Source organism: Armigeres subalbatus, unplaced genomic scaffold, assembly GCF_024139115.2.
Source record: "Armigeres subalbatus isolate Guangzhou_Male unplaced genomic scaffold, GZ_Asu_2 Contig205, whole genome shotgun sequence".
Classification (NCBI taxonomy): domain Eukaryota; kingdom Metazoa; phylum Arthropoda; class Insecta; order Diptera; family Culicidae; genus Armigeres; species Armigeres subalbatus.
This window is the reverse complement of record NW_026942891.1, coordinates 17977-44875: the sequence shown is the minus strand read 5'-3', so window position 1 is coordinate 44875 and position 26899 is coordinate 17977. Positions and strand designations below refer to the sequence as shown.

Sequence of the window (26899 nt, the reverse complement as noted above, 5' to 3'; positions counted from 1 at the left end):
TTTTTTCCCGTGTACTTTACTTTAATTTTTCCGAGGTGTGAGGCTTACACGTAATACCATGGTACAACAATCTTGAAATAAGTGACATATCTATTATTGTCTTCATCAAAGATAGTATTGGAATTATTTTCTTGCCGCCCTGTACCATGGTACAAATACCACAAATGTGTCCTTATTATAAGTAGCCATTACCGTACGCGAAATACTCGTTTTTTCTTTTCAAAGTATAATAGCATGCTCTACCATTGCTCTCAATAGTACACTAGTTATTTTATTTTTAATGAAAAGATAATGATGAACAACACAGGCTTGGTATTTTAGTCGATACCCTTTCTACTACATACGCAGGACGTCATGGGTTCGATCCCACAATTGACTTCACCGTGAATTTTTCTTCTTCTTCTTCTTCTGTTCGCGGCTGAATGTCATCATGCCGCTGGTTAAAGGGCTAGTGACTTAGACTATATGCCCACCGTGAATTTTTATTGTCTATATCAATTTGAATCTCCAATAATATGTCACAAAAGCAAATGTATAAAACTTTAATACCGGAAAAGTATCTGAAAATAAATTATATTTTATTACTAGCAGATCAGACCCTGCGTTGCTCGGGATCAGTGCCTGGTTTGCAAATGTAAAATCGCAGAAAAATATTGCAGCACAGCACTCCTAGATCGAGTTATGTATCGTCAAACGGGGGCTACCCCGTTTGGCATAGAGTCATTTGGCATAAAGCCGTTTGGCATAATGGTCTTTTGACAAAATAGTCGCTTGGCATAACGCAATGAAAATGATCTTATTTTTAATAATCATACTCTTTACGCAACTTAAAGCTGGACTGGCTAGCAACTTAAACATATACTTTTTGATATTAACAATAAAGAAGGCCCATGCTTTTAAAGCAGGCATCATCAACTCTTTTGTATTATTCCGAGCAATCACGTAATATAAAAGAAGGAATGACCTCCCTTTTTGCATTGCACCGAGCAAATGCGGTCTTTAAATGAAGGCATCATCAACTCTTTTGTATTATCCTGAGATTAAAAGAAGGAATAATCTTTTCTTTTGCATTGCTTCCAGCAAACGTGTGTTTTAAAAGAAGACATCATCAACTGTTTTTCATTATCCCAAGCACGTGTAATATAAAGGAAGGCATGATCTCCCCTTTCGCATTGCACCGAGCATCCGCGTGCTTCAAAAGAAGGCATCATCAACTCTTTCGCATTATCCCGAACAATCGCGTAAATTAAAAGGAATGATCTCCTCCATTTTTGCATTGCACCGAGCAAATGCGAGCTTTAAAAGAAGGCAGCACACTCTAACTTTCACTTACTCAGAGACTGAGTAAAATTGTATTGTCATCTCTTTTTTTCCCACAGAAATTTTACTCAGTTTCCGTCAAAAGCGGAACTACTCATAGCTATGAGTAGCTCCGCTTTGGCGAAACTGACTAAAATTTTCGTGAGAAGAAAAGAGAGGGCAATACAATTTTACTCAGTCACTGAGTAAGTGAAAGTTAGCGTGCATCAACTCTTCGGCATAATCGCGAACAATCGCGTAATTTAACAGAAGGAATGATCTTCTTTTTTGCATTGCTCCGAACAAACGCGTGCTTTAAAAGAAGGCATCATCAACTCTTTTGCATTATTCCGATCTATTGCATGATTTAAAAGAAGGAATAGGCTTCCCTTTCGCATTGCACCGAGCAAACGCATGATTTAAAAGAAAGGCTATACAGGTGTACCTCGATTATATGGACTTTTTCGATGCAAAAAAGTCCATATAATCGAATTTTCCATATAATCGAAGCAATTTTTTTTTTCTCAAAATTTATGTTATACGATGAAAATAAGTCTTAATACACTAAAAAATATCCATTTATTTTTCTGCAGTCCAATTCGCATGTTTTGGCGTATTTATGACTACTCAGCAGATGATGAGCTTTTGTTAGAACGTAACCTTTTTCCAGTCGCAAACTTGCACACCATTCTAAGATTACGTTAGTGGTGGAGAGTTTGCCAAGCTTAAAATGTATACAATAATATACTTTTGTACGAATTCTAACTACAGTGCCTACCTGTTTTATCAACAAAGCAAACACAAACTTTGTATAAAAGGACTGACACTTGTTCTCAATCGATTTGATCGCAGCAAATTGATTTGAATGGAGAATTTTGTACCATTGTCTACTATTGAAAATTGACTGGATCGAACTATGGGCTCAGAAGATATGGCCCAAATACATTATTGAATACAGAAAAACGCTTAGAATCAGTCTCTTTTTCTGACCCTTCCTGTCAAAAATTGTGACTCGTTTTATTGTCTCATTTAATTCTTTGACTCGTTGAAGGTCAACTTTCCTAAAGAACCCACATTTTTTTAAACCTGAAACGACTAAAGAAAAATTGGCCTAATTCCACTTCTAAATCGGTCGAATGTTAGGCCAAGTGAGTGCATGAGGGTTTAAGGATCACTCGTTTGCTGAACGGTTAAACAGCAACACTCACATTCTGGATATTCAATTTCTTTTCCTGCCGTTAAGCATCAATATAATCCGCAAGCCTTGTACTGAACAAATATGAATGCGGCCGAGGGATATTCGACAAAACTTATTTAAATATAAAGACTTCTTGTAGATTTTTCAGTTCAAATCATAATCAAGTTTATCCAGAAAAAAAAAATTAGCACGCATTGAAATAAACTCTTCCAGTTTCCTGGACATACTGCTAACAAAATCCGTGGGTCGAATATACTGGATGTTAATGCGTCATCTACTCTTCTACACGTAATTTCATGCACCAAAAGCAGGAAAAGGTTTAAAGCAAATATCGAACAGTTAAATACGACATCTTTATCTCATCACTTGCTTCTCATACTGTAAGAATGACAATTCACTTCGCGTTTTCATATAGCAGAGATCACCTAAACATACGCGTTTTATTTCCCCACTTATTTGTAAGGACGTGGCCAAGGGTGATGTTGATTAATGCAATATACAAGTACAACGAAATTTCCAACGTGAAAATGGTGAATTAATCCAGTCAGCCGAACATATGATTCAATGTGGGATTTCATATATAAGTTCGAAAACATGATTTACTGGCCTTTACTTGCCCCAATTTACCCTAATAAATATAAAATCAATGTAAAATATAACATAGAATATTCCATAGCTTTTCAGAAACCCAAATCACGAAAAACAATTTAGGCGAAAAAAATTGTCCATATAATCGAGGTAAAAAGTCCATATAATCGAAGTCCATATAATCGAGGGTCCATATAATCGAGGTATACCTGTATTACGTGTTTCCCCTTATCTCGAGCAACCGTTTGATTAAAACAAAATTATACGAACAAAAATTCAATAAAATAGAATTACTTTAATTTCACTTTTTGGGGAATAATACGTTCTGAGGAATGGTCTATGCCTATGTGCAAATGAAGGGAAAATCATATTGCCAATAATAACTATTCTGCAAGAATTGTAATTTTTCTGAGTATATATTATTTTTAATCAATTATGCCAAACGACCATTATGCCAAACGGCTATTATGCCAAATGACTATTATGCCATATTATTTTATGCCAAACGGCGTACCCCCCGTCAAACAGGGTGACTTGCAACACTTGGGTTTTCCACAAGTTTTTGTTTTTTTTACAATAAAAATTTACCCAGACATCGACTTAAATGTCATCACGCATTCCAAGTTTACATTGTATTTGTTGTGCCTAGTTGGTATTTAGGTGAAAATACCACTCACTGTTGTGTTTTTGTTATTTTCTGAAACTGTTTCGTCAGTTGAAATTCAAACGTCGGAGACGAGCCAGCCTCGGGCTAAAAGTCTCCTTAATAAAGACAAAAAAAAAAAATACGAACGTGGTAAATCGTAAGTTCGTGTAGCAAATTGAAAATTTCACCAAAATCGATCCCCTTTCCAGTTACTGCGTTACAGGATCTACTAAGGTATGTAATTCCACGAAAACTATTAAATAATAAAATTGTTTGATTTTGAAATATCAACTTTTTTATATTTGTCCCCCTGAGTGGTGACTTGCAACATCTGATTCACGATAGTTTTATTTTTCAAAAACTGCTGATTCAGTTTAAAATAAAATTAAACTAGTATCACAGAGAACAGACATGGATGCTCGAACAAAATTTCTTGAAAAACGTGTGTAAAGATTTAAATCGCACCTCAGCGCCGCCAACGAAGGCTGCCCGACATAAAAACTCAATCTCACTAAGAGATTAAACAATGTAGTGCTGCCACCTAGGAGCGAGCCTAGGAGCAATTCGGAATGAACACTGGCGCTAAAAAGAAAAACACGGTAAATTTTAACCATATTTATCTGCACACTAGCACCGCGCAACGGGGGCAAAACGACATACTTCAAAATGACCAGTACAAACTTTTACACAAGCACGCGAATGAAGATGAACGTCTGTTCTCTGTGCTAGCATTGTTACAGAATTCCTTTAGCATGCCGCGAAACTACACGAAACCTGAAGAAAGTCGCATGTATGCTAATTTTTCAAAGAAAACTGTTATAAAGGCAGCGGTAGAAGTTAAAAAAAAACAAAATTTTTATCCGTAAGCCGCTTGGCGGTACGATTTGCCAACAATTTCACATTATCTTAATACAGAAAACAGTAAAACTAAGATCTACGATGGTCAAACAGTGTTGAATTCCCAAGAAGATCCAACACTTGTGGATGGTTTGCTGCTTGCTGCGGAAATGTCTTTTTAAAATAATGATCTTAAAATAATCGTGGAAATTTGGATGGCGGGGAAAGAAAGGAAAACCGTTTCAAAAACAACTATCCAGGGAATGACTGATGGTGCACACCATTCTTAAACCGACATAAAGTACTTTCAAACCGATGACTAAAAATACCAATCGATCTGTTGAAATCGTAAAAAAGGGGAATGTGGGTAGGGGGGATCCACAGACAAACAGACATAACACATTGAACATTCACTCATAAAATAAATCGTCGTTGAAACACTAACGAAATCTGTTAATTTTAGTCACGAACCAGATGGCGAGTGAGCAAACGTCAAACTCGAACAAATTCAATGCGCGCGCCACGAGTGATCGCTTGACCACCTAATGATTATTTGAATCGACCAGTAAATCAGTGAACGATGGGAGTTTAACGAGTGTTATGTCTGTTTGTCTGTGGGGGATTCCTCAAGTAAGGCCCCTGCATTGACAGTGGTGAAGAACCCAGGATGAAAAAGCACTATGATTAAGTTGTTCTAAAACATGTTATGATTGAAATCGATGAGGTGTTGCAAGTCACCCCGCAATAGGGGTGGCTTGCAACACCCATCATTTTGATATTATTTTCATATTTTTATTATTGTTGTATATCTGATTATATGGCTAATCACTAATATTAAAAGTATCATGTACTAGTAGAATGAATAAATCTTTTTTATTCACAATTCTTGAGAGAAATTTGAAAAGTGTTGCATGTCACCCCGTTTGACGGTACTTTTTGAATTTTCTTCACAATCACCCACTTTGAGCGTGCTTAGAGCGGCACACTAGAAGTTCACTTCCTTAAATCAATATGGCGATAAGCATCTAAGGTTCGATTTCTCAAAATTAAGCACCTTCATCGAAAAAATATTTGGTAGGCGTAGTAACGGACACCTTCCTACATAACCGGTACCAAAAAGTTTTTCATGAAAAATTCCTAATTTTGAGAACACCCGCGGTAGATGTTGCCATTTAAATTTATGGCTATTTGCGCAGGCACTGCCAATAATTCACTCACCAACTTTTTGCATATTTATGGTTTCGATGGATTATTGCGTTCAATAGTTATGAAAGTAATGGTGGGTTGGTTGGTTGATTCGCCTTACAGCGTTTGCAAGAGCCGTTGTAATATAGGCAATTATTTATTATGTGCATCACACTGAGGCGGAACCAAAATCAAGAAAGGCATCATCACCGCTAGTCAAGTGGTTGCTGTTGACAAAGTATTTCCGAAGAACACGGATAGTTCAAAACAGCAGAACCCATCTAATTGTGGCGTTCCTGTTCTTAAAGCTTCATCCGGGAATTTCTTGGCGAGTTTCGAGTCCGCTATCAAAACACTGCCGTCTCTGAGCTACAAATACCTTAGATTATGTTTTACCGAAACCCGTGAATACATTGTAGAAGTAGGGTTATCCGGAGTTTTAAAGTTTTAATATTCAATTTGAACGAAACAGCGGTATGAACAATTCCAAACAAACAGAGACATTGTTGTTGCAGTTTCAGGTCAAAATTGAACGCCTAGTACCCAGGCTCTAGTTAAAATTACGTTGAAGATAAGGTGGAAAATATCGGGCATTAACATCTCCAATGAATCAAATGTGTTTCGGGTGATTGGAATTAGGAAAGCAAATGAACGGAATAAGGAACAACGCCATTTCAGATGATTGAAATTAGGACAATTATTACAGAGTTGCTCAAGTTTGTTTTCACTATTGGAACGTGAGTCTATGAATGCATCCCAACATATATTTTCATTTTTGTATAGAAAATGATACCATGTAGCAAAATTGCAGCTTCAAAATATAGCACGGCTATTTTTTAGAGTTTTTAGACTTAGCGCATTGTCTTAGTTGCACGGAATACTACCAGTGGGATGAGTATTAGATAAAATTAATCGTAAAAAATAGAATAATAATTGGTTCGTCTTACGTTGTTTCACCAAAGTCTTCAGTTAAGTAAAATAACTAGTATTCATTGTTTTGCAATAATCTAAACTTGTATACCGGACTGGAACATTTTACGCTTAATTCTATACACTTCTAAATTTCACAAACGATAAAATTCCATATGTTAATGAAACAGTTAATAAAATCAGAACAAATTTTGCGCCTGTGAAAGTTTGTCAGCTGGTAAGAAATGTTCTAAAAAAAAGAGTGTGATTGAAAAATAAACGCAAGCTTTTTCAGTTGTCTAACTCCCCTATCATAATCAACCCTTCTTATACATCATTGCATCCCATTCCTGCTAAATAGTAATTTAATTTGTAATAAAATGTAGGAACACGATACTGTTGCGTATAATTTCTGATATTTGTTTCATGGTTTTACAAGAGATGGCCTCGTATTGTGAAAGAGAAATATGGATGTTTTTGGAGCTGTTGTTGTTTGTCTACAAGTCCCGAAGCAGGAAAGAAAATTATCGATCTATTTTCTAACTATGGCACTTTTTTATTTGTTTTGTATACTTTCCTCCTCGACATATGCTCTGCTCTAGCGTAAAGCATAACATGCTTTATGTGCACTGTTGGAAATTTAAAAAATATAAAATTTGTAAAACTTGTAAAATATAACCTTTCAATGATAACATATCTATAGATGCTTGTTTTCCGCACCGTATAATTTTTATGTTTGCTTGCGTTATGTACTTAAAATCAAGCATTTAACAACGAAATGAAAACGCAAACACTCAACGATTGAATGCCTTGCTCTCAGCAACAGGCAAAATGTTCACTCTGTTCGGGATCAGGATATACTCCATCAATCTGACTCGTTCCCTAATATGGTCACCCTATCGTACCAATTTACCGTAAGAAATGCCGCCCGCAACCTTTCCCGTTTGGTCAGTTTGTGCTCGGATAGGGGAACATTGTTCGATCTGCTTGGGAAACAAAAAAAATTGATTAGTGGTAACGATTCTGCGAAATGGTCTGAAGACTTACCCGAATGTGATGATAGATTTGTTTGCTTTGGCTTCGGAGGTAATTTAGGTGTAGTTTCTCCGGGCGAAAATCTGGGCGATATATTTGTGCTGCAATTCAACAGAAAATTATTTATTCATTTGAGGTCTAATAAATAATAACATACAACGTAACGGTTATATACCGATAGACCGACAACGGTTTTGATTTTACGTTGATGATTTTACTGTACAAAAGTGGCTACTTTTTGGGAATATTTGTATTCATTATGCTCTGTTGAATATGTTTATTCGTCATTACTATTGAAAAGTGTGGCATAGCATAGCCTAATTTCGTTTATTGCTGTTTCGAAGTTTCATTTGCAATATTCCAATGAAACATAAGCGCATATGATACACAGGAATCGACAGTTTCAAAGTGAATAGAACCCGAAGAGTTCATTCCATACGCTTTGTATCTAATTTTCTGGCGGATAACCACCGACATCGACTAATGTTGACTTGACAAATCTTATAGGTTAGTGCCTGCAATAGCTTTCAAATCCGATGTGAAAAATGATGCTATTATTAAGTCAAAAATAAAACTATAGCAGCTTTTTGGATAATCAATATAACATTGAAGATGTCTTATGTAAAACACATATTTGAAGATGTATTATGTGAAAGATAGCGGAATTTTAGACTTTCGTACATAATGTCTCGAAAGTTGAAGCTTTTTTTAATACACCATCTAAACATTGCTCATACATTGCCAGGGATTGCAGAAATCGCTCTCAATAGATAACGAACAACGATAAAAGAGAGGCAAAAACCTCTTCGAATCATAACAAGTCATGAAACAAAACTATCGCACTTGTATACCTACAAGTTGAAAAAAAAAACTGATTCAAATAGGCGGCCCCCACCGAGGGAGTTTGATAAAACGCGTTGTTCTCGCTCATTTCATGTTGGGGATTATTTTTTTTTTCGCACAGCTGTGTAAAACAAGTTGAAACGCATCATCAGAACCGGTGCCCCTGCAATTGGGGCTTATTAAACGAAATTTATTATGGGTTGTAGCCCCTCGAATCAGTTCATTATCGAGAGTGTATACAGACATGATAAGTGAAAGATTTTCTCATTCTGCTTTGCCCTTTTTCCTAAAAAATATTTAATATGTTTCATATTACAGAAAAGAATCGATATGTTAGGACTTATGACTTGTGTGAACTAAAAAGCATAATGCAAAATCTAAGCAAAGTTCCAGGGTCGAAATGTACGGGCATACCACTCCGACTAAAGAATGCATACTGACGGATTTCGGATACCGTTATCTGCATATTTTAGACAATGGATGCATGCTTGCATGCTTCTATTGGTCAGCTGATTATTTATCATCAAACCAATAAAGATATTCAATTCCAAACAGGAACCATCCTATTTTAATGAGCGAAAAAAGGAACATATGGTCTCAGATTCATGCCGCAAATTTGTTTATATAGCAGCAAAATTTGCAAGTAACATTTTTTTTATGAACCCAGAATCATTCTGCTACGTGATCCAGTAGCAAATGTTTCCAAAAGGGCACTACATGTATTTCAATGAACGTTTTAACTTTGTCAGATCTTCTTAAGTGCGTGTAATTAGGGTACTTCACGGTAGTACAATTTCAGACTCACCTAGGCCGTCGTCCGCAAACTACCGCTTGTTGTTGCTGCGAGACGGGTGAATTTTGAACTGATTTATTCTTCGCCGCACATGGCGGCGGTGGTGCGCTACAAGATGGCAAACTGACAGGTCCACTAGCGGTTGCTAGTCCACCAGGGACCCCACCCGCTGTGGCTGTGCTGGAAAGCCTGGATAGCGAAGGCGAAGCCGTGATGTTCGGTAGGTTTTCTTTAGAGGCCCGATCCATGGCGGAATTTCGGCGCATCATGATGGTGCTAGTATGCGGTAACATGAGTAGTCGCTGTTCACTGATGTTGTGCTGGTTCAAGTTGTCGCGTGTTAGCGTCGACGACGAGGAAGATGAAGATGGCGATTCATCCTTCTGTTTAAGAGAGACGCAATAAAATCCAATATTGTCAATAGAATAGTAATGATCACATACCGAGAATACGTTTATATGATTCCAGCTGTCACAGGCTCCTGAGCTGTGTAACAGCTGGTGCTGTTGTTGCACATTTCCAAATAAGTAGTGCGACTGAATATGAGTACGTGGCGGCAACGGAGGTGGACTAATATCTCTCGGTGGAAGCTGAAAAAAGTATATTGCATGCATATAACTGAATTAAGATTGAAGTGAAAAATGTTACCTTGGGTGCATCCGGTGCTTGTCGCACCTGAGAAGACTGTAACGATTCCCCGGAGGACTCTTTTCGTTTAACTCTAGGAGGTAGAGGAGGTGGCATAGGAGGAGGAATATTGTGTGTATTTGGTACGTTCACGTGTGGTGAGTGCGGCGGACCCAAGTCGTTACTGGCCGTCGTCGTGCTGAGGATCATCGAGTCGGCCGTTGTCGACGAGTGGTTGTACGCCGTCTGGTAGGTCGACGATGTTGACGAGAAAGAGGTGGACAGCGACGGCGAGATGGCACTGCTGTTGAAATCCATCGCTGACGCTGCACCCGTTGGATGCATCTGCGGACTCGACGGATAGATCGGCGAATTTTCACATGACGAACGATTGACAGCGCTGTTTGCGGTAGTAAAATCACAGTTTTGATTCCTGTAAGATAGTAAAAAATCATGTTGAATGAACAATTACTTGAAAACTAATCAGGTTAGTTGTAATGGGTTAGTCGAATTTTACACTGTTTAGGAATTCGTGTCTTATGAAATTGGATACATTTGGAATAAATATATATTATTGGTGCAGTAGACTGCAATAAATGCAAATAAATCGGGATCAATCCACGATTTGAGCGTAACTTATTTTGTAACACACATTGGAAGGCGAATTCCTGCTAGAGCAAGCATTTCCTGATAAAACCACGGTATGTATCCGACAGAATAAGCTTTCCTCTATCAGGGGATTAGTTTTGGAGGAAAAGTCCCGAAACGTGAATTGATTGTAATAACGGAATATATCTTTTTGAAGTGTTATTTCAACCCCTCTAAATCTAATGTACATATTTTTCCCATTACATTTTATAACGCGCGAGAAAAACAGAATTGTTTTTTTTCCTCGCCAATATATTCTTGATTCTTAGGAACTTTTTTCAATAGGCGTAACTGTATTTGACCTTGAAATTTGAAACGACTAATACTCTCTCTATTCAGCATATTTCAATCAGCTGACGTTACTAACAGATAGATGGGAATCTATTCTTTCTGCTGGGTATATTAGTTGACTGAAATAGTTTGAACGAAGAGCACAATCGCCGTTCCAAAAATCAAGGTCAAAAACAATTAGGCCCCTTTGAAAAAAATCCTAGAATTTCGTTGTACCGTTTTGTATTTCTCCATCTTCATTTTTTAGTGCACTTTCCATTGAATGTTTCGTAAAACAAAGCGACATCTGTACCAAACTGGTCTCTGACGGCAGAGACGACATCGTCCGCGTTCGTGACCTCGTCCAGTTGCTTGCACTAGAGGGTCACTCCCGCCCCTGACGACCTCACCTCGGCGCCTCGGAGCCTCCTGAGATCAGTCCTACCTGCGCCTAGCCTGCGCTCTGCATTTCAGAACCAACATCATTTCACCGGTCTTGGTGCGTCTGACGCTTCGCACGTCCTGACCCAGCTTTTCGGCCTCCCGTTTTCACCAACAAGGCCTCGCCTCTGTCTTTAGCTTTCTTTGCGGGTCGAGATGCGCTCGACTTTGGCTTTGCCCTACTGACAGCTGGTCAGGGCCAGGGATTTTCGGTTCCTTATGCTGATGGCACAGGCCGGCTGGTGCCCTCTTGCGGCCTAGCGACTTGCTTCTGGTTGGTGCCTTTCGACTTTTTGGGCCGAAAAGTCACCTTTTCGGGTAGACGCTCCTCTGCACCCCGATCTGCTCCGTCCAGACGACCTTTGGCCTTTATGGTCGCACGTCGCGCCTTCGCCGGATTGCTGCCTGAGCCGTTTCGGCTAGAGGGTTTACCTAATCCATACCTAACGCTTCGTCAAAAGAATCCTACTGGAGTAGTCGACTTTAATGATCGCATGGTTATCTTTGCATGCCTTACGGTAGGACATGCTATGGTTAACACTTACGTGTTTAGAGCCAGATCAGCGCAAGTCAAGAAAGGGCATCTGAGCCTACTCTCACCCACAGACAAAGCTTGGTGGCAGGATTGGACAGCGTGCGTGGTCAGCCCAGGTTTTAGGAGACGGAAGACAGCCTAGCCTTAGCTCACTCGCTATTTCGAGTCAGTGTCACCCGGTTCTACTTCTTCTTCTTCTTCTTCTTCTTATTGGCATTACATCCCCACACTGGGATGCGAGGTTTCTAAGCCAAGTTACCATTTTTGCATTCGTATATCATGAGGCTAGCACGATGATACTTTTATGCCCAGGGAAGTCGAGACAATTTCCAATCCGAAAAATTCCGTAGACCGGCACCGGGAATCGAACCCAGCCACCCTCAGCATGGGGCCCTCCTTAGCCGTACGGTAAGACGCGCGGCTACAAAGCAAGACCATGCTGAGGGTGGCTGGGTTCGATTCCCGGTGCCGGTCTAGGGAATTTTTCGGATTGGAAATTGTCTCGACTTCCCTGGGCATAAAAGTATCATCATGCTAGCCTCATGATATACGAATGCAAAAATGGTAACCTGGCTTAGAAACCTCGCAGTTAATAACTATGGAAGTGCTTAACGAACACTAAGCTGCGAGGCGGCTCTGTCCCAGTGTGGGGATGTAATGCCAATAAGAAGAAGAAGACCCTCAGCATGGTATTGCTTTTTAGTCGCGCGTCTTACCGCACGGCTAAGGAGGGCCCCCGGCTCTACTAAGAGAGTAAAATGTCAGACTGCCAGCCCTCGCTTTCACATTATTACGATATCCAAGACAAGGTCCGTTAACACGAGGCCAGAATGCCATAATCAGGATCTCACTGTTATTGATCCTGATGTGCCAATTGGCACTCCCTGGCATCCTGTGTGCTTTGAGCGGCACACGGTCCCTTTAATAGGGCCTGCTTGCGGACAAATGCAGCTTTTAGCACGGGATTATGCCTTGGAGGGTACGAGTCCCTCCAAGACACGTGGATTCTTTTTCGCAAATTTCATATCATTTTGTCCATTTCGAAACATATGCTCTGCATATGCACAGCCAAGATATTTAACAAAAAAAAATGGTTTTCGTACAGCCGAGTTGCCGAATAATATGCAATTAATTGTAAGTTGAAAAGCAAGCCAAGTGCCAGTTGGAATGTAAAGCCATTGAAGAAGAAGCTTGGAAACGGCACACAGCGCAGCTATACGGAAGTCCTTTATGGCTAGCAATTCGGAAACATTCCGGAAGTCAACGAGAGGTTGATTACTGCAGTAAACGATCTTGCAAGCGACTCCGCGCAACGTTTAACAACAAACGATGGGTTACCGTCTTGACCGCATCCCGTGGAAGATTTCAACTGCTTCTTCTTTTTATTCATATTGCATCCCCTTGTATTCTGCGAGGTGTCTAAGCCATTTTCTCATTCGCACATCACGATGATACTACGTACTTGTATGCCCAGAGAAATCAAGAAAATTTCCACAACAAAAATATCCCAGACTGGACACGTACTTGCTTTGTAGCCACGCATCTTACCACTCGGCTTAGGAAGGCCCCATTTCACTTGTATTGGCCCCATAGAAAAGTGGTGGCAAAAAATTAATGTTCTGCTATATAATGCCCACATGACAGAAGCACTTTTCACATATGGATACATGTTAGTTTCATCAATTTGGTTGATGTCGTTGAGATTTACACCACTGAAGAAAGAAATACGCAATCGTATACACACTCAAGATTGAGTTTATGAACAGTAAATTTTCGAGTAAGAACACTAGATTAAGGTGTAGTTTTGGATGAAATTCGTACTTACTTTAAAGTATTGGATGAACTAATCCTAAAGCTAGTACTACTGCTAGTTGCAAGCGGTGATGTCGGGAGCCCGGAAGTGTTGTAACAAAACTCGGTTCCCCCACCACCATGATTCCGTAATGGTGGCGGTGCCGGCGGTACCGCTGGCTTATCCGTCCGGGGACTAATCGCAGGCGGAATGTCAGCACCCGTACCGGGTACTGGTGCTGGTGGTGCAGAAACCGTTGATCCAACGCAGTAGGGTAGCGGTCCTACGGCAGTTACCGCCGAAGATGTGCTGGCAGATGGCGAAGACATCGACCCCCCACCTGGTGAGATGGCTGTGGCGGCATTCGCTTGGGGTGGTGGTGGTGGAGGAGGGCCAGTTGGCCCTTCGCTGAGCGAAACAATACTAGCGGCGTTTGTAGCAGCTGAGCTACTTAGGCTTCCCCCAAGACCAGACGCTGAAAGAATCGAATGGGGATTGTCTTCAGCATACATATTCGCAAGTTTGTGATGACTAAGCAATGGCGTATGTTTAAAGCTAGCAGTAGTAGGATTATTGTTGCTGTTACCATCACTGTTCGATGCGCTCATAATGCCAAAGAACGAAGAAACACTCATGCCAGATGATGATGACGACAGCGCACTCATTGAGGAAGATGGATAGCGGGGGCTTGGAACTAGCTTACTTCCTCCACTGTGATTGCTACTGGATTCGGAATAGCTACTATTGTTTAGGTTGTATTGTATTTGGGACGATAGTGAAGAGGTTAGAATAATACTATCGGAGCGTCGTGGAATCTCTGGCGCCATTTGATGATCTGCCGTTGATGTGAGATTTACCACTGACTGGGATAAGCTATGCTGCTGCCCGTGATGATAATAGTGATGGTTTTGCTGTTGGCCACCAACTGACTGATGCTGGCCTGGATAATATTGCATCGATCCCTGCGAATGATGCTGATATTGGTACGACTGTTGCTGATGGTGATGATGATTCTGTGATGATGACGACGACGAGTTGATGTTCACGTTAGCAAATACTGCTTGGTCGGCCACGGAAGCCGACGATGAACTGGCTGGAGGTGACTGCTGCTCCGCACCGGTATCGTTTTTGTTCACAAACGGAGCTTTGTTGCTGGATGTCAACGTACCAGCCAGATTCAATGACGAATTGGCCGAATTGTTTGGACGTCGCATGGGCTTGATGCCGGGAGACTTTAGAGAAATGTCTGGCCACTTGCGCGCCTAAAGTAGATAATATAAAATGATGACATAGGGAAATTGCACATACTAATAGCTACGAATAAAAACTCACGAATTTTAATGGTTGGCGGCAATTCTTCGGTTCAATCCGTTTGCTTTCCTCGTACAGATAGTTTTGAATTTCAGTTACACTCATGCCTTTAAAAGGATCTAATTTTTTTAGAAAATGCTATGAAGATAATAACACGGTTAAATAAGAATTGTTTGAAATATAAATTCATCGCTTACCTTAATGTTATCGTCAACTTTCAAGCAGTATGGTTGATTTTGATATTGCTGTATTTCACCAGTAATTTCAGCTACACGTCTTCTCTTAGAAGTTTATTAGTTCCGTATTTGGTAAAAATCTGGATTCCCTTCCTCTATATGTAAAATATTGGTTAAATACATTCCAAAAAATGGCACACAAGGTGGATTTATTGAACGCAGCTTTTCCTGATACTTTTTGAAGTGCGAATTGTTCAGCTCCCGACACTCGGCCAGCACACGCTGGTAGCTTTTGGGGATCTCTTCAAGCGTCAGCTTGAGCCTGTGGACTGCCGCGCCCTGGAAGGCGGACACGATCGAAAGCACACCGTTGAAGTTGTTGAGATCCTGCAGAACCATCATCACCTCTATTGCACGCGATGCCATTGCCACACGTTCCTCGTAGTTCTCCGCCTCGATAATCGATTTCTCGATCCAGCGAGTGAACTGGGGAATGCATAAGTTTGGTTTGTTAGTAAGCAATGTTTGTATGTTGATATTATGTTTACATACATTCGTAGTGTGATGCATTATTCTTAATAAATTAGGACTAGTAGTTTCTTTATCTTTTCCGGTCCACACTGAACCGACCAGCTCCGATGGTTTTACCTGGAATACACATAACATTAGAAAACAATGCAAAAAACTGAGTGGAGTCAAAAACAGAAGAAAAACCGGGAATAATCCTCCCCATTTGTCCATTTTTGTTGCCAGCTGATAAAGTTTTCCTGACGAACTAATGAGAAAAAATCATCGAATGTGATTTGGTCGAGGTTCTGCCAAATCGCACCAGGCGCCAGCAAAAATTTACCCATTTTTATGGGCAAGCTTTCGTTTAGCGGATTTAATTTGATCACATATTGTATTGAATATCCCTCAACCTCTTAACCGAGGATACCCTACAATAAATGTACGTTTGAATTGACTTGAAATGATTTCCGTTTAGCTTTTACGATCAAAATATCGGAAGCCAGTTAATATCACATATATCGGACTCTTTGGCTAAGGTGGGCGATATACCTTCGACTTTCCGCTCCGTCCGCACTCTCATTTTCAGAAATCGAGCAATGAGAAGGGACCCAAGTCATGGTAAATGTGTAATGCCGGTATAATACAGAACTCAAAGCACAAGGTAAACAACCCTTCCGTGAACTAAGAGGTGTTTTGGGAGATCGCGATGTGGTTTATTTGCAGGCCATCTATGCCTTTCTTTGTTCCCTGAAGAACCAAAACCCGAGCACGACGCTACGTCAAATCAGACATGACGTCAAATACCCGGATGAGCAGCTGAAATATCTCAAACCTAAATCCCAACCCCGTCCATCACCAAATTACGCAATCTAACCTTGAGTCGCCATGAGTATCTTGGTCTTTGTCCCTTTCCCTTACTAACTGTTGATAATAAGATGATATCGTGTTATACACGCCTGAGCCTATCAAATAAATGCAATAGATAAAAAAAAAACTCAAAGCTTTTCGAATCTCATTCAGAAGATACGCTGATTGCTTAATAGGTTTTTATTGACCGAACAGCCTCCAAGGAACACTGACTGTCGGTGAAGATGAAAAATTGGTCAGGAAGTAGGGGTGCGATTTGATCAAGTGAATAGTGTATAGCTGCTAGCTCAGCAGTATACACGGAACTTGGCGCTTTGAGCTTAAAGTAGGCGATATGAAAAACGATAAAAACACTGAAACCTGTGTAGTCATCCGTTTTTGACCCATCTGCAGGGTTTGCAGAAATTACTCCCAGGGTCTGTCTCATTTGGAGAATTAAACCGAAATTAAACTTAAAAGTGACATTTCAATAATTATCAAATAACCCTGCTTACTTTTGACAGCTTACTTTTGACAGATATCGAATTATTTCCCACCGATGTCCTATTGAAATTGTTGGGTAGCACCAGCCTAGGGTGACCATATGGTATCCTAAAGAAGGACATGTCCTCCTTTTTCATTAAAAATCAGATGTCCTCCTTTTGCGCTTTTTCTGTAGAAATTCTAGTTTAATGAACAATACTGCAACAGAGATCCATTCGCAAATTAATCGTGTTCAACACATTTGCGTTTTTTCCTTTCTAATATGAAATATTTTCCTTCAAGTTTTCAAATAAAATCAATGTTTATATCGAAAATTAAATGCTTGAGTTACAGTAACACAGGTGTTGAAGATAGCAGAAGAATCAGACTTGGGAAAAATAGATTAGGAAAAAGTAAATGCTTCTCAAAATTTTCTTCGAGTTTCGAAAACGAACACCCATTGAATTGCCTTTGGAACGCTTCGCACATTACGTTTCTTGAATATGTGAGGCAAAGAGTAGCCACTATGCCATGCCTAGAATCAAAGATGGCAAGAAGCAACAAGATACCCGACTTCTATGATTTTACGGAGACACGATAAGCGCCCCAAGTGAACAAAAACCGAACTAGCACACTGTTAATTTTAATCGATCATCTTTGGAAGAAATGTCAATAAAATAAAACAAAAACAGCTGAGCGAACAACTCATACAAGGCGATGGCCAAAAACAGTTTCTTTAAAAGTGAACTGGCAAGATGTTTACCAATCTTATTTTCATTTAATGAAGTGCGTATATTAAATTATGTTTAAGAATGTGAGACCCTGGACCGAGTTTTGTCAAAACCCGGGTATCAATAAGAGCCAACTCTGCTTTTACAAATCACAGAAATAAATCTCAAGGGCGCGATCATAAAGAACAATGATAACAATGTTCAGCTATTAAATCCATTTTAGCTTAGGGCATTTCGCAGCTCCATCGCTTTTCCCAGTTAATCTTGCAGCAGTAATATCAACTCCGATGGAAATATATGTTTCATCGAACGAAGAAGCAACTCCAATGGATTTAGGCCACGAATATGAGGATAACGAAATTGATGTTGCTGGAGAAGGGAAATGGGAAATGTTGACATCGATCGGGAAACACACCTAGCTAACGGAAATACAAGGAAAACTCGCGACAATCATTTGGTCCATGATCATGATTACGCATTGGATGTGCAACGACTTATTAGTTCTATGGAGCAACTTGTTATTGTGGAGAAGGAGAACAGAGTTTAAAGAAAAAAGTAAAAGGCTATCAGAAAAATATGCCTAAACAGAAATCACGAATCAATCTCGTTGCAGAAACAAAAAACACAGATGGTGTTGCCGTGTAACTGACATTTATGCTCTTTTCTATATTTACATTCTCGATACACGATAAACAAAAACCTTCAAAAATAGTATTAATGCTTGGTTTTTGTGCAACAGATGGAAGCACTTTCATTGATTTCAGTGTCTCCGGTGAGATGTATGAAAAGTTTTGAACTCGGTTATCTTGTTGCTTCTTGCCATCTTTGCTAGAATGGAATAGAAATCCGAACAGTTGAGTTTCTTTATTCTAAATCTGAACAGTTTTGAATTTCTTCAGTTTTTTACATGCCTTAAATTGTGATTCTTAATGGCATCCAAGAAAAAAAATCTGCCCTGAGCATCTTGGTCATCTTGTGTTTGGTCCTTGTAGAACCTAATGTTCTGTCAGATATCTATGGTTATATTTTCAAAATTATATGCGATAAAAGCTTGTGGAATGTAGCAGAAAATGCCAGCATAATACTATTCAACATTTATTCGCTGTTAAATGTTGATTTTAAAAATAGTTGAAGATAAAATCTTACCATATTACAAAGAAGGTGTTTGGGAAGTTTGGAAAGTGACTAATATAGAGTATAACGACAGAAGAAAATATCGTATCTTCCAGCTAAAACAAAGTCACACAAAGTGTGCGTATATTGTTGTTTTTAAAATAAAAAATCGGTCGATATTTTTTATGTCCTCCTTTTTAACCAAATGTCCTCCTTTTTCGCTAGGATTTGGGTGAATTGTCCTCCTTTGGTAAAAATTCATATGGTCACCCCCAGCCATTCTTATGACCGGGTGATTGTTTTTATTTTTGAACTGTCACTTTTAAGTTTAATTCTTCAGATGAGATAACGAATAACGATAAAAGAGAGGCAAAACTGTTCCGAATCATAACCAGCCATGGTAACAAATTTATCAAACTTGTATTCTTCTTCTTCTTATTGGCATTACATCCCCACACTGGGACAGAGTCGCCTCACAGCTTAGTGTTCATTAAGCACTTCCACAGTTATTAACTGCGAGGTTTCTAAGGGTCTGTCTCATTTGGAGAATTAAACTTAAAAGTGACAGTTCGAAAATTAAAAAATCACCCCGTTATAAGAATGACTGGTGCTACCCAGCAATTCCAATAGGACATCGATTGATAATGATTCGATATCTGTCAAAAGTAATCTTGCTCTGCGAGCAGGGTTATTCGATAATTATTGAAATGTCACTTTTAAGTTTAATTTCAGTTTAATTATCCAATTGAGACAGACCCTAAGCCAAGTTACCATTTTTGCATTCGTATATCATGAGGCTAACACGATGATACTTTTATGCCCAGGGAAGTCGAAACAATTCCAATCCGAAAATTGTCTAGACCGGCACCGGGAATCTTACCCAGCCACCCTCAGCATGGTCTTGCTTTGTAGCCGCGTCTTACCGCACGGCTAAGGAGGGCCCCTTGTATACAAGTGCGAAAAAACAGAATCGGATAGGCAGCCACCACAGAAAAATTGAGATTCTCGCTTTGTTTTCGCTCCTTACGTGTTGGTTACTGCACAGATGTGTAGAACAAGTTGAAATGCATCATCAGAGTCAGTGATCCCCACATTTGGAGCTTTTTAAAAGAAATTTATCATGTGGTATAGCATCCCGAATTAGTTCTCTATCATGACAGCTTGCGAAAAAAGTTTCTCTCTCGGTATGCTACATATCGTATATGTATACAGAGATGATAATTGAGAGACTTGCTTGCTTGCAAATAAAGAGGGATGACCATATACCAGTGGTAAGCACTCATGAAACGAGTTTGAGAATTTCGTTCGAGCAGTTTCTCGAAGTTTTCAATGACCAACCTCATAACGGATGAGGAACCGGAGCGATAATTCCGCAAGTACTTCCAGACTCATCGTATGAGTCGAACTCGTGCAACCTAACGCGATACGGAGAAAGCGATAATGAATCCGTTGAAGTTTTAGCAGTATCCTGCAACGGTCCTTGCACATAAACTCCGGTTGGTCCCGAAACAGATACAACGTAATCATCTGCAAGCTATCCTAACGAGCAATTTGGCATAAGTTATTCATCAATGAACTACTTACTTGAGTAATTGAAGCATATTCTCTTAGATTCTTTCACTTAGACCAAATGGGAGCCACTACCAACTTACGGTAGATTAAAAAAGCTAATAGAGGATCCCTGGATTTTATTCATAGAACGTTCAAATGGACAAGATAGTTTATAGATTTGTGATAAGGACGGAACAAATATGAATTTCATCTTTTGTCCTGTTGGTCTTTAGATAACGAAGGGGGTAGGAAATAAATTAATGAATAAATTGATAAAATCGTAAAAACCATCATTCTGGAGGATTTAATTTAATTACTTACGTTTTTATACATTTCAAACTCTACCAACGTCAGTTGACGGGCAAGTTCTAAGGGATGCAACATTAGCAGATTGTATTCGTTCTCATCCGAACTCAGCGACAAATGCTTCTCAATCGGCGGTGGACTATCTAAGAAAGCAAACGATATCTGCCGATGACTGTCATCGCTTTCATTCTACAGGAATAAAAAAAATGAAATTAGGCTTTTCATATGTTTCTTCCATTTTACCATCATATACGCACCTTCCGCTGCACTATCTTCAACACCGAGTCAACCCACTTACGCATAGATTTACCCCGTACCGTTGCCAGGAAGTATAACAATGAATCCAGCAGCTTGGGATCCCGCTCAAAGTCATAAAAATGATGATCTACCCAGTGCCGAAGAACATTCAGCACACGGAATTGAACCGGTTGCACATACTCCTTCTTGTAGCGTTTCCAGTCTTCTCGTTGAGAATTCTTATGAAACTTGTCCATATCTGATCCAAGTTCCTTATCACAGGCACAGTCGTACACCAGTGCCGGGTGGGGTATGTCGAACCGTTCAACCAATAACCTAAGAAGCTCTTTGGGCGAACAAAACGATCGATACGTTGTTAGGAAGGTACGCACGAACATAGGATCAGCGTATATGTGGTAGGTGAGCCGTTCGATCAGTTTCGTTAGCGTGGCGCCTTTGATTAGGGGCACTCCCGTTCCTTCTCGCTCCTCCAGCACTATATTCGAAGGGGAATCAGGAACGGCAAATGCATATATTTCCGGACTAGGTAGTTTAAGTGGATGTTTCTTTTCGATATCTAGTAAAATACTGTCTAGAATGCGTTCCAACATGGATTTTGTGTTCAGCATAACCAAATCCGCCATCCAATCGTTTTTGTGTTGTGCATTTTTTGCAATAAGTATAACGTTACTCGGTTCCCGGGAAGAGATTTCAAACATATACTTCAGCTCCTCCGTGTCCGGTCGATCGATGATTTCCACCTTACGCATGAAAAAGCGTTCCTTTAACCGAAAGTCGTAATTGTTGCCGGGAACAATCTGCCGTCGGGCTTTACACAACACCAACAACCCATCGAATAGGAACACCTTTCGTTCGGTTTGTCGCTTGCCGGAGCTAAGCTTGGCAAGTGTGTCCTCCCGGATGAACTCGTTGCAACATTGACCAACGTCTTTGTTCCAATGTTCTACACTGTTTTGTAATTCACGTGTTTTTTCGATTGCCGACTGACGCCTTGCCCGGCTGTTTACCCTAGCGAAATATTCCCTGGAGAGATTTGAAAATGTTGCATTAATAGACATTTCTTATGCAGAATGTACATATTCTACGCACTTAGGCAGCAGTGAAGATATACTCTGCAATCCGAGCTGCAAGGGTTTAAGCAACCCCTGAACCTGTACAAAGCTTTCTTTATCCTCCTGCGATGGACTAAGCTGTAGTAAAATTTTAATATAATCTAAATACAACTGTGCATGCCCGATAGGCCCTAAAAGTAGTTTTGGTAAATAGAATTTAACCGCTTCCCTGAAACCGTGACCGGCCGACTTCAGCGAATTCGCCTGAAACAGATCAAATGTGTCAGTCTAATGATCATGATAGATTATTGCTAAAATACCTCTGGCCTAGACATTAAATTTGCTAAGGCTTCCTTTGCCTCAACCGACGTGATATCTTTTGCAAACTTTTCGTATACATCAAACTCTGCCGCTTCTGCTAATTCTGTTAGATAAAAAGTCACAATCAGTTCATAGGAGCCAGCCCTAAGGACATTTGATGCATACCTTCGAAGCAACTTCCGATGCATGGCGGGATTTGTTCTTGCGACATTTCGATCACATCTTCGAGCGAACCCAGTAACGTTACGGACACCTCATAAATGTCCATAATATTGGAGAAAATTGCATCAAGTTCCTTCAACGACAGATAAGTTGAATAAAAATAGTATTATGTATTAATCAAAAAATATCACAATTTCTCTTTTTACCTTTGGATCGTCGACTATTTTCACCAGTTCTTCGCGAAACACCCTTATGATCATGTGCAGGTCCCGTTGGTACTGCTTCTCGTCGTGGATGAGTTCTTTCACGACCTCCTCGTAGCTGAGGCTGGATCGAGGCGTCGGCGGCAATGGACTAGGCGCCCTCGAGCTCGAATTGTCCCCCTGGTAGAACATGTCCATGAGCGCCTGTGGGAACGAAAAAGAAAAATAGTTGCACAAAGAGCAATCCCTGGGTGCGTTAAAAAACTGCACGCACGACTAACGTTATTCCAATCGGAGACAGAGATAGAAAGAACATGCTGAGAAATAATGATTATGTTTATCTAAAACCTAAGGGTTAATAGTAAGATCTGGTTTACGCTTCCAGGGGAACTTGTGAGCGCGATGCGCAACTGCATGTTGGTTTCTAAATTTGAAGTTCGTTAAGATGCATGCAGTTTCAAATATGTAGATACGAAAAAATAACTAAACACTATGGTTTAACATTCTCCACTGTCATTGATATTAACCAAGTTACAGATTTGATAGTTTTACCAGTTTTATTTATTTTAGCTTCTTCCTAATCATAAAATTATTTTTGATCATCTTGATTTTTTATCAGACATTACAGCCTGTCAATATTTCAATGAAGCTATTCTAATTCTTTTAAATAATTTTCTTATTTCCAAGAATAGGTACCAATTAAAATACCTTGTTATTAAAAAGCCACACAAACCTACCACAAAGTAAAACTAACAATATGATGCATTTGGTTTATCTTTGCAACAGTTGCGAGCTAATCAACCATAGTAAATTTCTGTAAAATTTACAACAACACATGCTTCAATAAATTTCTGTATTACGTTCAACAATACCACGCAAAGATGAGACGTATAAAACCTATCGATGAAAAAATGTGCTGGTAGAAATAATAATAGTGATATGATTTAACATCATCAATAAGAACTTATTGAGTGAAGCAGTGTAATAAAACGAAGATAGACCTCAAAATCAACAATCGAAAATGATAGGATCTGTGGTTTGTAGTCCAAAATTTAACTATCGCTTCGGACAGAATTCATATCTTTACATTTAAGGACATGAAAATAACAATAAAACAACTAAGGAGAGGCTAAAAAGTTGAAACAGACTAAAAACAAACAAAAAAAGTCATTACCATTGAACGAAAGATACGCTAAATAAAACGACAGTCTGGAGACGGTAGAACCATATCCAAGAGCGAACAAACAAAAACAATAAACTACAAGTTTTCCCAGTACAAAAAAAAGGATTCATATTTATAAAAGATAGGGGGAAGTAAGTAGATTAAAACAAGTTCAAAAGATCTAAAAGAAATGTGGGTTTTCATCTTTACTTCTTTACAGGGGAAATAAACTTCAAGAAAAGTAGTTTTACATACCACCTGCGGTGTTTTTTGGTTTATTTTGATTTTATCGAAATGAATTTATTTGATTGATTGTTTTTGTTTGTTTTGGGAGGCGTGAAAGAACATAAATCATATGTTGCAACGTATGTTAATCAGAAATCAAAGCTTTTATTGCTTCAAGTGTGAAGTATGTAGATAAAAAAAGTTATACAGATGGGTAAGCAGAAACAGATAAATAAGAAAGCTGATAGTTAGAACGGTTGATCAATGAAATCAAGCTCTATCTGGAATAAGGGCGAATGTCGCAAGAGAGGATTCTCTTCGTTGACTTCCCCTCTTTTAAATAAAAGTTACAAGCAGCAGATTTCTGTGTGGTTTAACACTTCAGAACGATAGAACAAAATGCGAACTTGTATTCCGAGGTGATAAACTAAAAAGAAATCCTCTGCTTGTCACTTTTATTGAAAAGAGGGAGAGTCGACGAAGAGCATTCTCTCTTGCGACATTCGCCCTTTTACCAGATAGAGCTTGAAATATACTTTCTTGTAATTTTGCTTTGTTTTTAGATTATTCAACTGCAAGCAAAATCGTATTTTTTCTTCATTTTTATACAAGATGAATGTTTCGATTGAATTTACTATTGGTTTTGTTTTCAACTGTAGAAAATTCAAACGAGTTGTAAATGCTGTGAGCATGAGATGTTATTTTAAATAATAAAAACAATGCGAATCAATTTCTTGTGCTTGAATGTAATCCTGATGTAAAAATACTGGCGATAATAATGTGTTATTTGCGTCACTTGTTGATACTGATTATAATATTCTTAATTGGTAATACTCAACAACGCAAGCCTATTCTAGTATTGTAATCAACTATAAATATTGAATTTTGTATTTACAAAAAAAAAATGTGTGCAATGTGATAACATGTGAATTTAATTTCTGAGAAGATTGATTTAGAAATATATCGATTACAGAACTAACCATAATTAATATCGACGAATGATTTTTTTGTAAATCAAAGACAAAGAAAACACGTTTTTTTTCCGATTTGCTCGTAGAAGTGAAAAACTGAAATTTTCGAAGGTGTTTCACAAAAGTCTCCAAAATCACCAGTTGTACAAAAAATGGAAAACCTCAAATTACGACAAAGGTCTTTTAAATTACTCAAAAGAGAGCGATCATGGCACGGAAGTAATTAACGAGAAATCATGCTAAGTTCTTTTTAATTGCACACGTAAATTTATTACCGTATTTTCATTGATTGAACTTCATTCAGATAAAATTATCTTTAACATGTCAAATATTACATAACAATCCGTTCTTTTAAAAGCAGGAAGAAAAACAATACCAGGATCAAAAAGAAACCAAAACCATAATGCAATTAACATTTACGAAAAAATGTATATATCCTATCCTTCGGCAACGGCATCGCCGAAAGTAGAGTTTAAGTGAAATAATAAGTAAATATAAATCAAGAAGCAAGATAAAAACAAGAAGCTCAAACCTTATCAGCGCACATGGCGACCTCGATATCCTCCTGGGATATCTCGATGTGATGCATATTTTTGACATAGTAGCCGACTAGCTTCAGAATGTCAGCCGAAATGCTCTCCAACACCCCAACCAGGAACAATGAAACCGAACTATCGATTTTGTACTGCAGGACCTCCTAAAAGGGCGACGGGGAACGTACGATCATTAGAATATTCATTTTTTGCATCGTTCTCTGTACGGAAAACCTACCTTTTGCAATAGGGTATGGACACGGTCAACCGGAAGCACCGGTTTCAATTTTTTGGATTTGTCTATTGCCACACGAGCATCTGTCAGGGCCCAATCGTCGAGGGGCTTAGGAAAAGTACGCCAAATTCTTTGTTCAACATCCTGTAGGGGAAAAACATGTAAATAGTAATAAACCGTTAAAAGCGCAATGTTGTTTTTAAAAAACAACGTACCGAAAATACGTGTAATGTGAATAAATTTAATACGTTAAAAATATTTTCGACGATTTCTAGAAAAAACGCCTTGCGCTTTAAGGGTTTTGAGAAAACAATACAAAATGAATAAACTTACCGCTACTGTATGCGGAGATGGTTGGGCACACAGCATTGCTAACATACGCAAACATAAGGTTTCCATGTAGAGTAGAGCATCCTCGCGGGCTTGTAACGTTGGATGCACTTGCTCTAGAACCTGAGGGATAAGAAAAAAAAACAAATAATTTTAGAGAATCCGAAAGTTAGTAAACAAAGTTAAAGTTAGTGCCACGATTTTATGACACTGCCCCGAATGTCACTAACCCGAACGCCAGTACCCCGAAAGGCTATTGCCCCGAATAACCCATTACCCCGAATGGTCACTACCCCGAATTATCATTACCCCGAATGACCATTACCCCGAATTTGCCAAAAAAAAACATGTACTCACTTTCTCGCTCACTTTATTACTTTATTAGATTGCGTTTCAATAATTGAGTTGAAAATAGAAACTAAAAACAAATGTGAAAGAAAGAAACATTCCACTGGGAAATACAGAATGGAAAGATTGGGTATAGTTAAGTTAAATGGCTTTATATTATTCAACCTGGAAGACGAATATCGAATTCTTGCTGATCCGGGATGATCTTTGGTGATATGTCACTGGGAACCGGTCCGCTGAAACAGCTGAAAGCAATGCTGAAATAGAAGCTTGGAACACTGGTAACCAGCAAGCGCGCGCAACGATTGGACTTTTGTTAGAAGACAAACAGTTACCTTATCGAAGGATCCAAAATAGCCAGATACGTGGGAGAATTTGAGAAAACACTACGAGAACGCAAAACTTTTTTCAAAGGTAGCCATCCTC

The 26899-nt window shown here is 39.1% G+C and overlaps 1 protein-coding gene across 1 annotated transcript; it reads right to left on the bottom strand.

Moving 5' to 3' along the window:
- LOC134203662 (protein son of sevenless-like) lies at nt 1–26248 on the bottom strand (the record flags this gene model as incomplete). The annotated part of the gene is given in 19 exon segments (XM_062678543.1): nt 1–7645; nt 7710–7798; nt 9346–9716; nt 9777–9923; nt 9982–10393; nt 13680–14121; nt 14233–14908; nt 14979–15095; nt 15155–15619; nt 15686–15781; nt 20689–20862; nt 20931–21954; nt 22021–22247; nt 22304–22407; nt 22470–22599; nt 22673–22873; nt 25560–25724; nt 25799–25939; nt 26129–26248. Coding segments are annotated over 19 exon segments (5136 nt in total), but the record flags the coding sequence as incomplete, so codon positions are not given.
- Between the last annotated feature and the right edge of the window lie 651 nt (nt 26249–26899).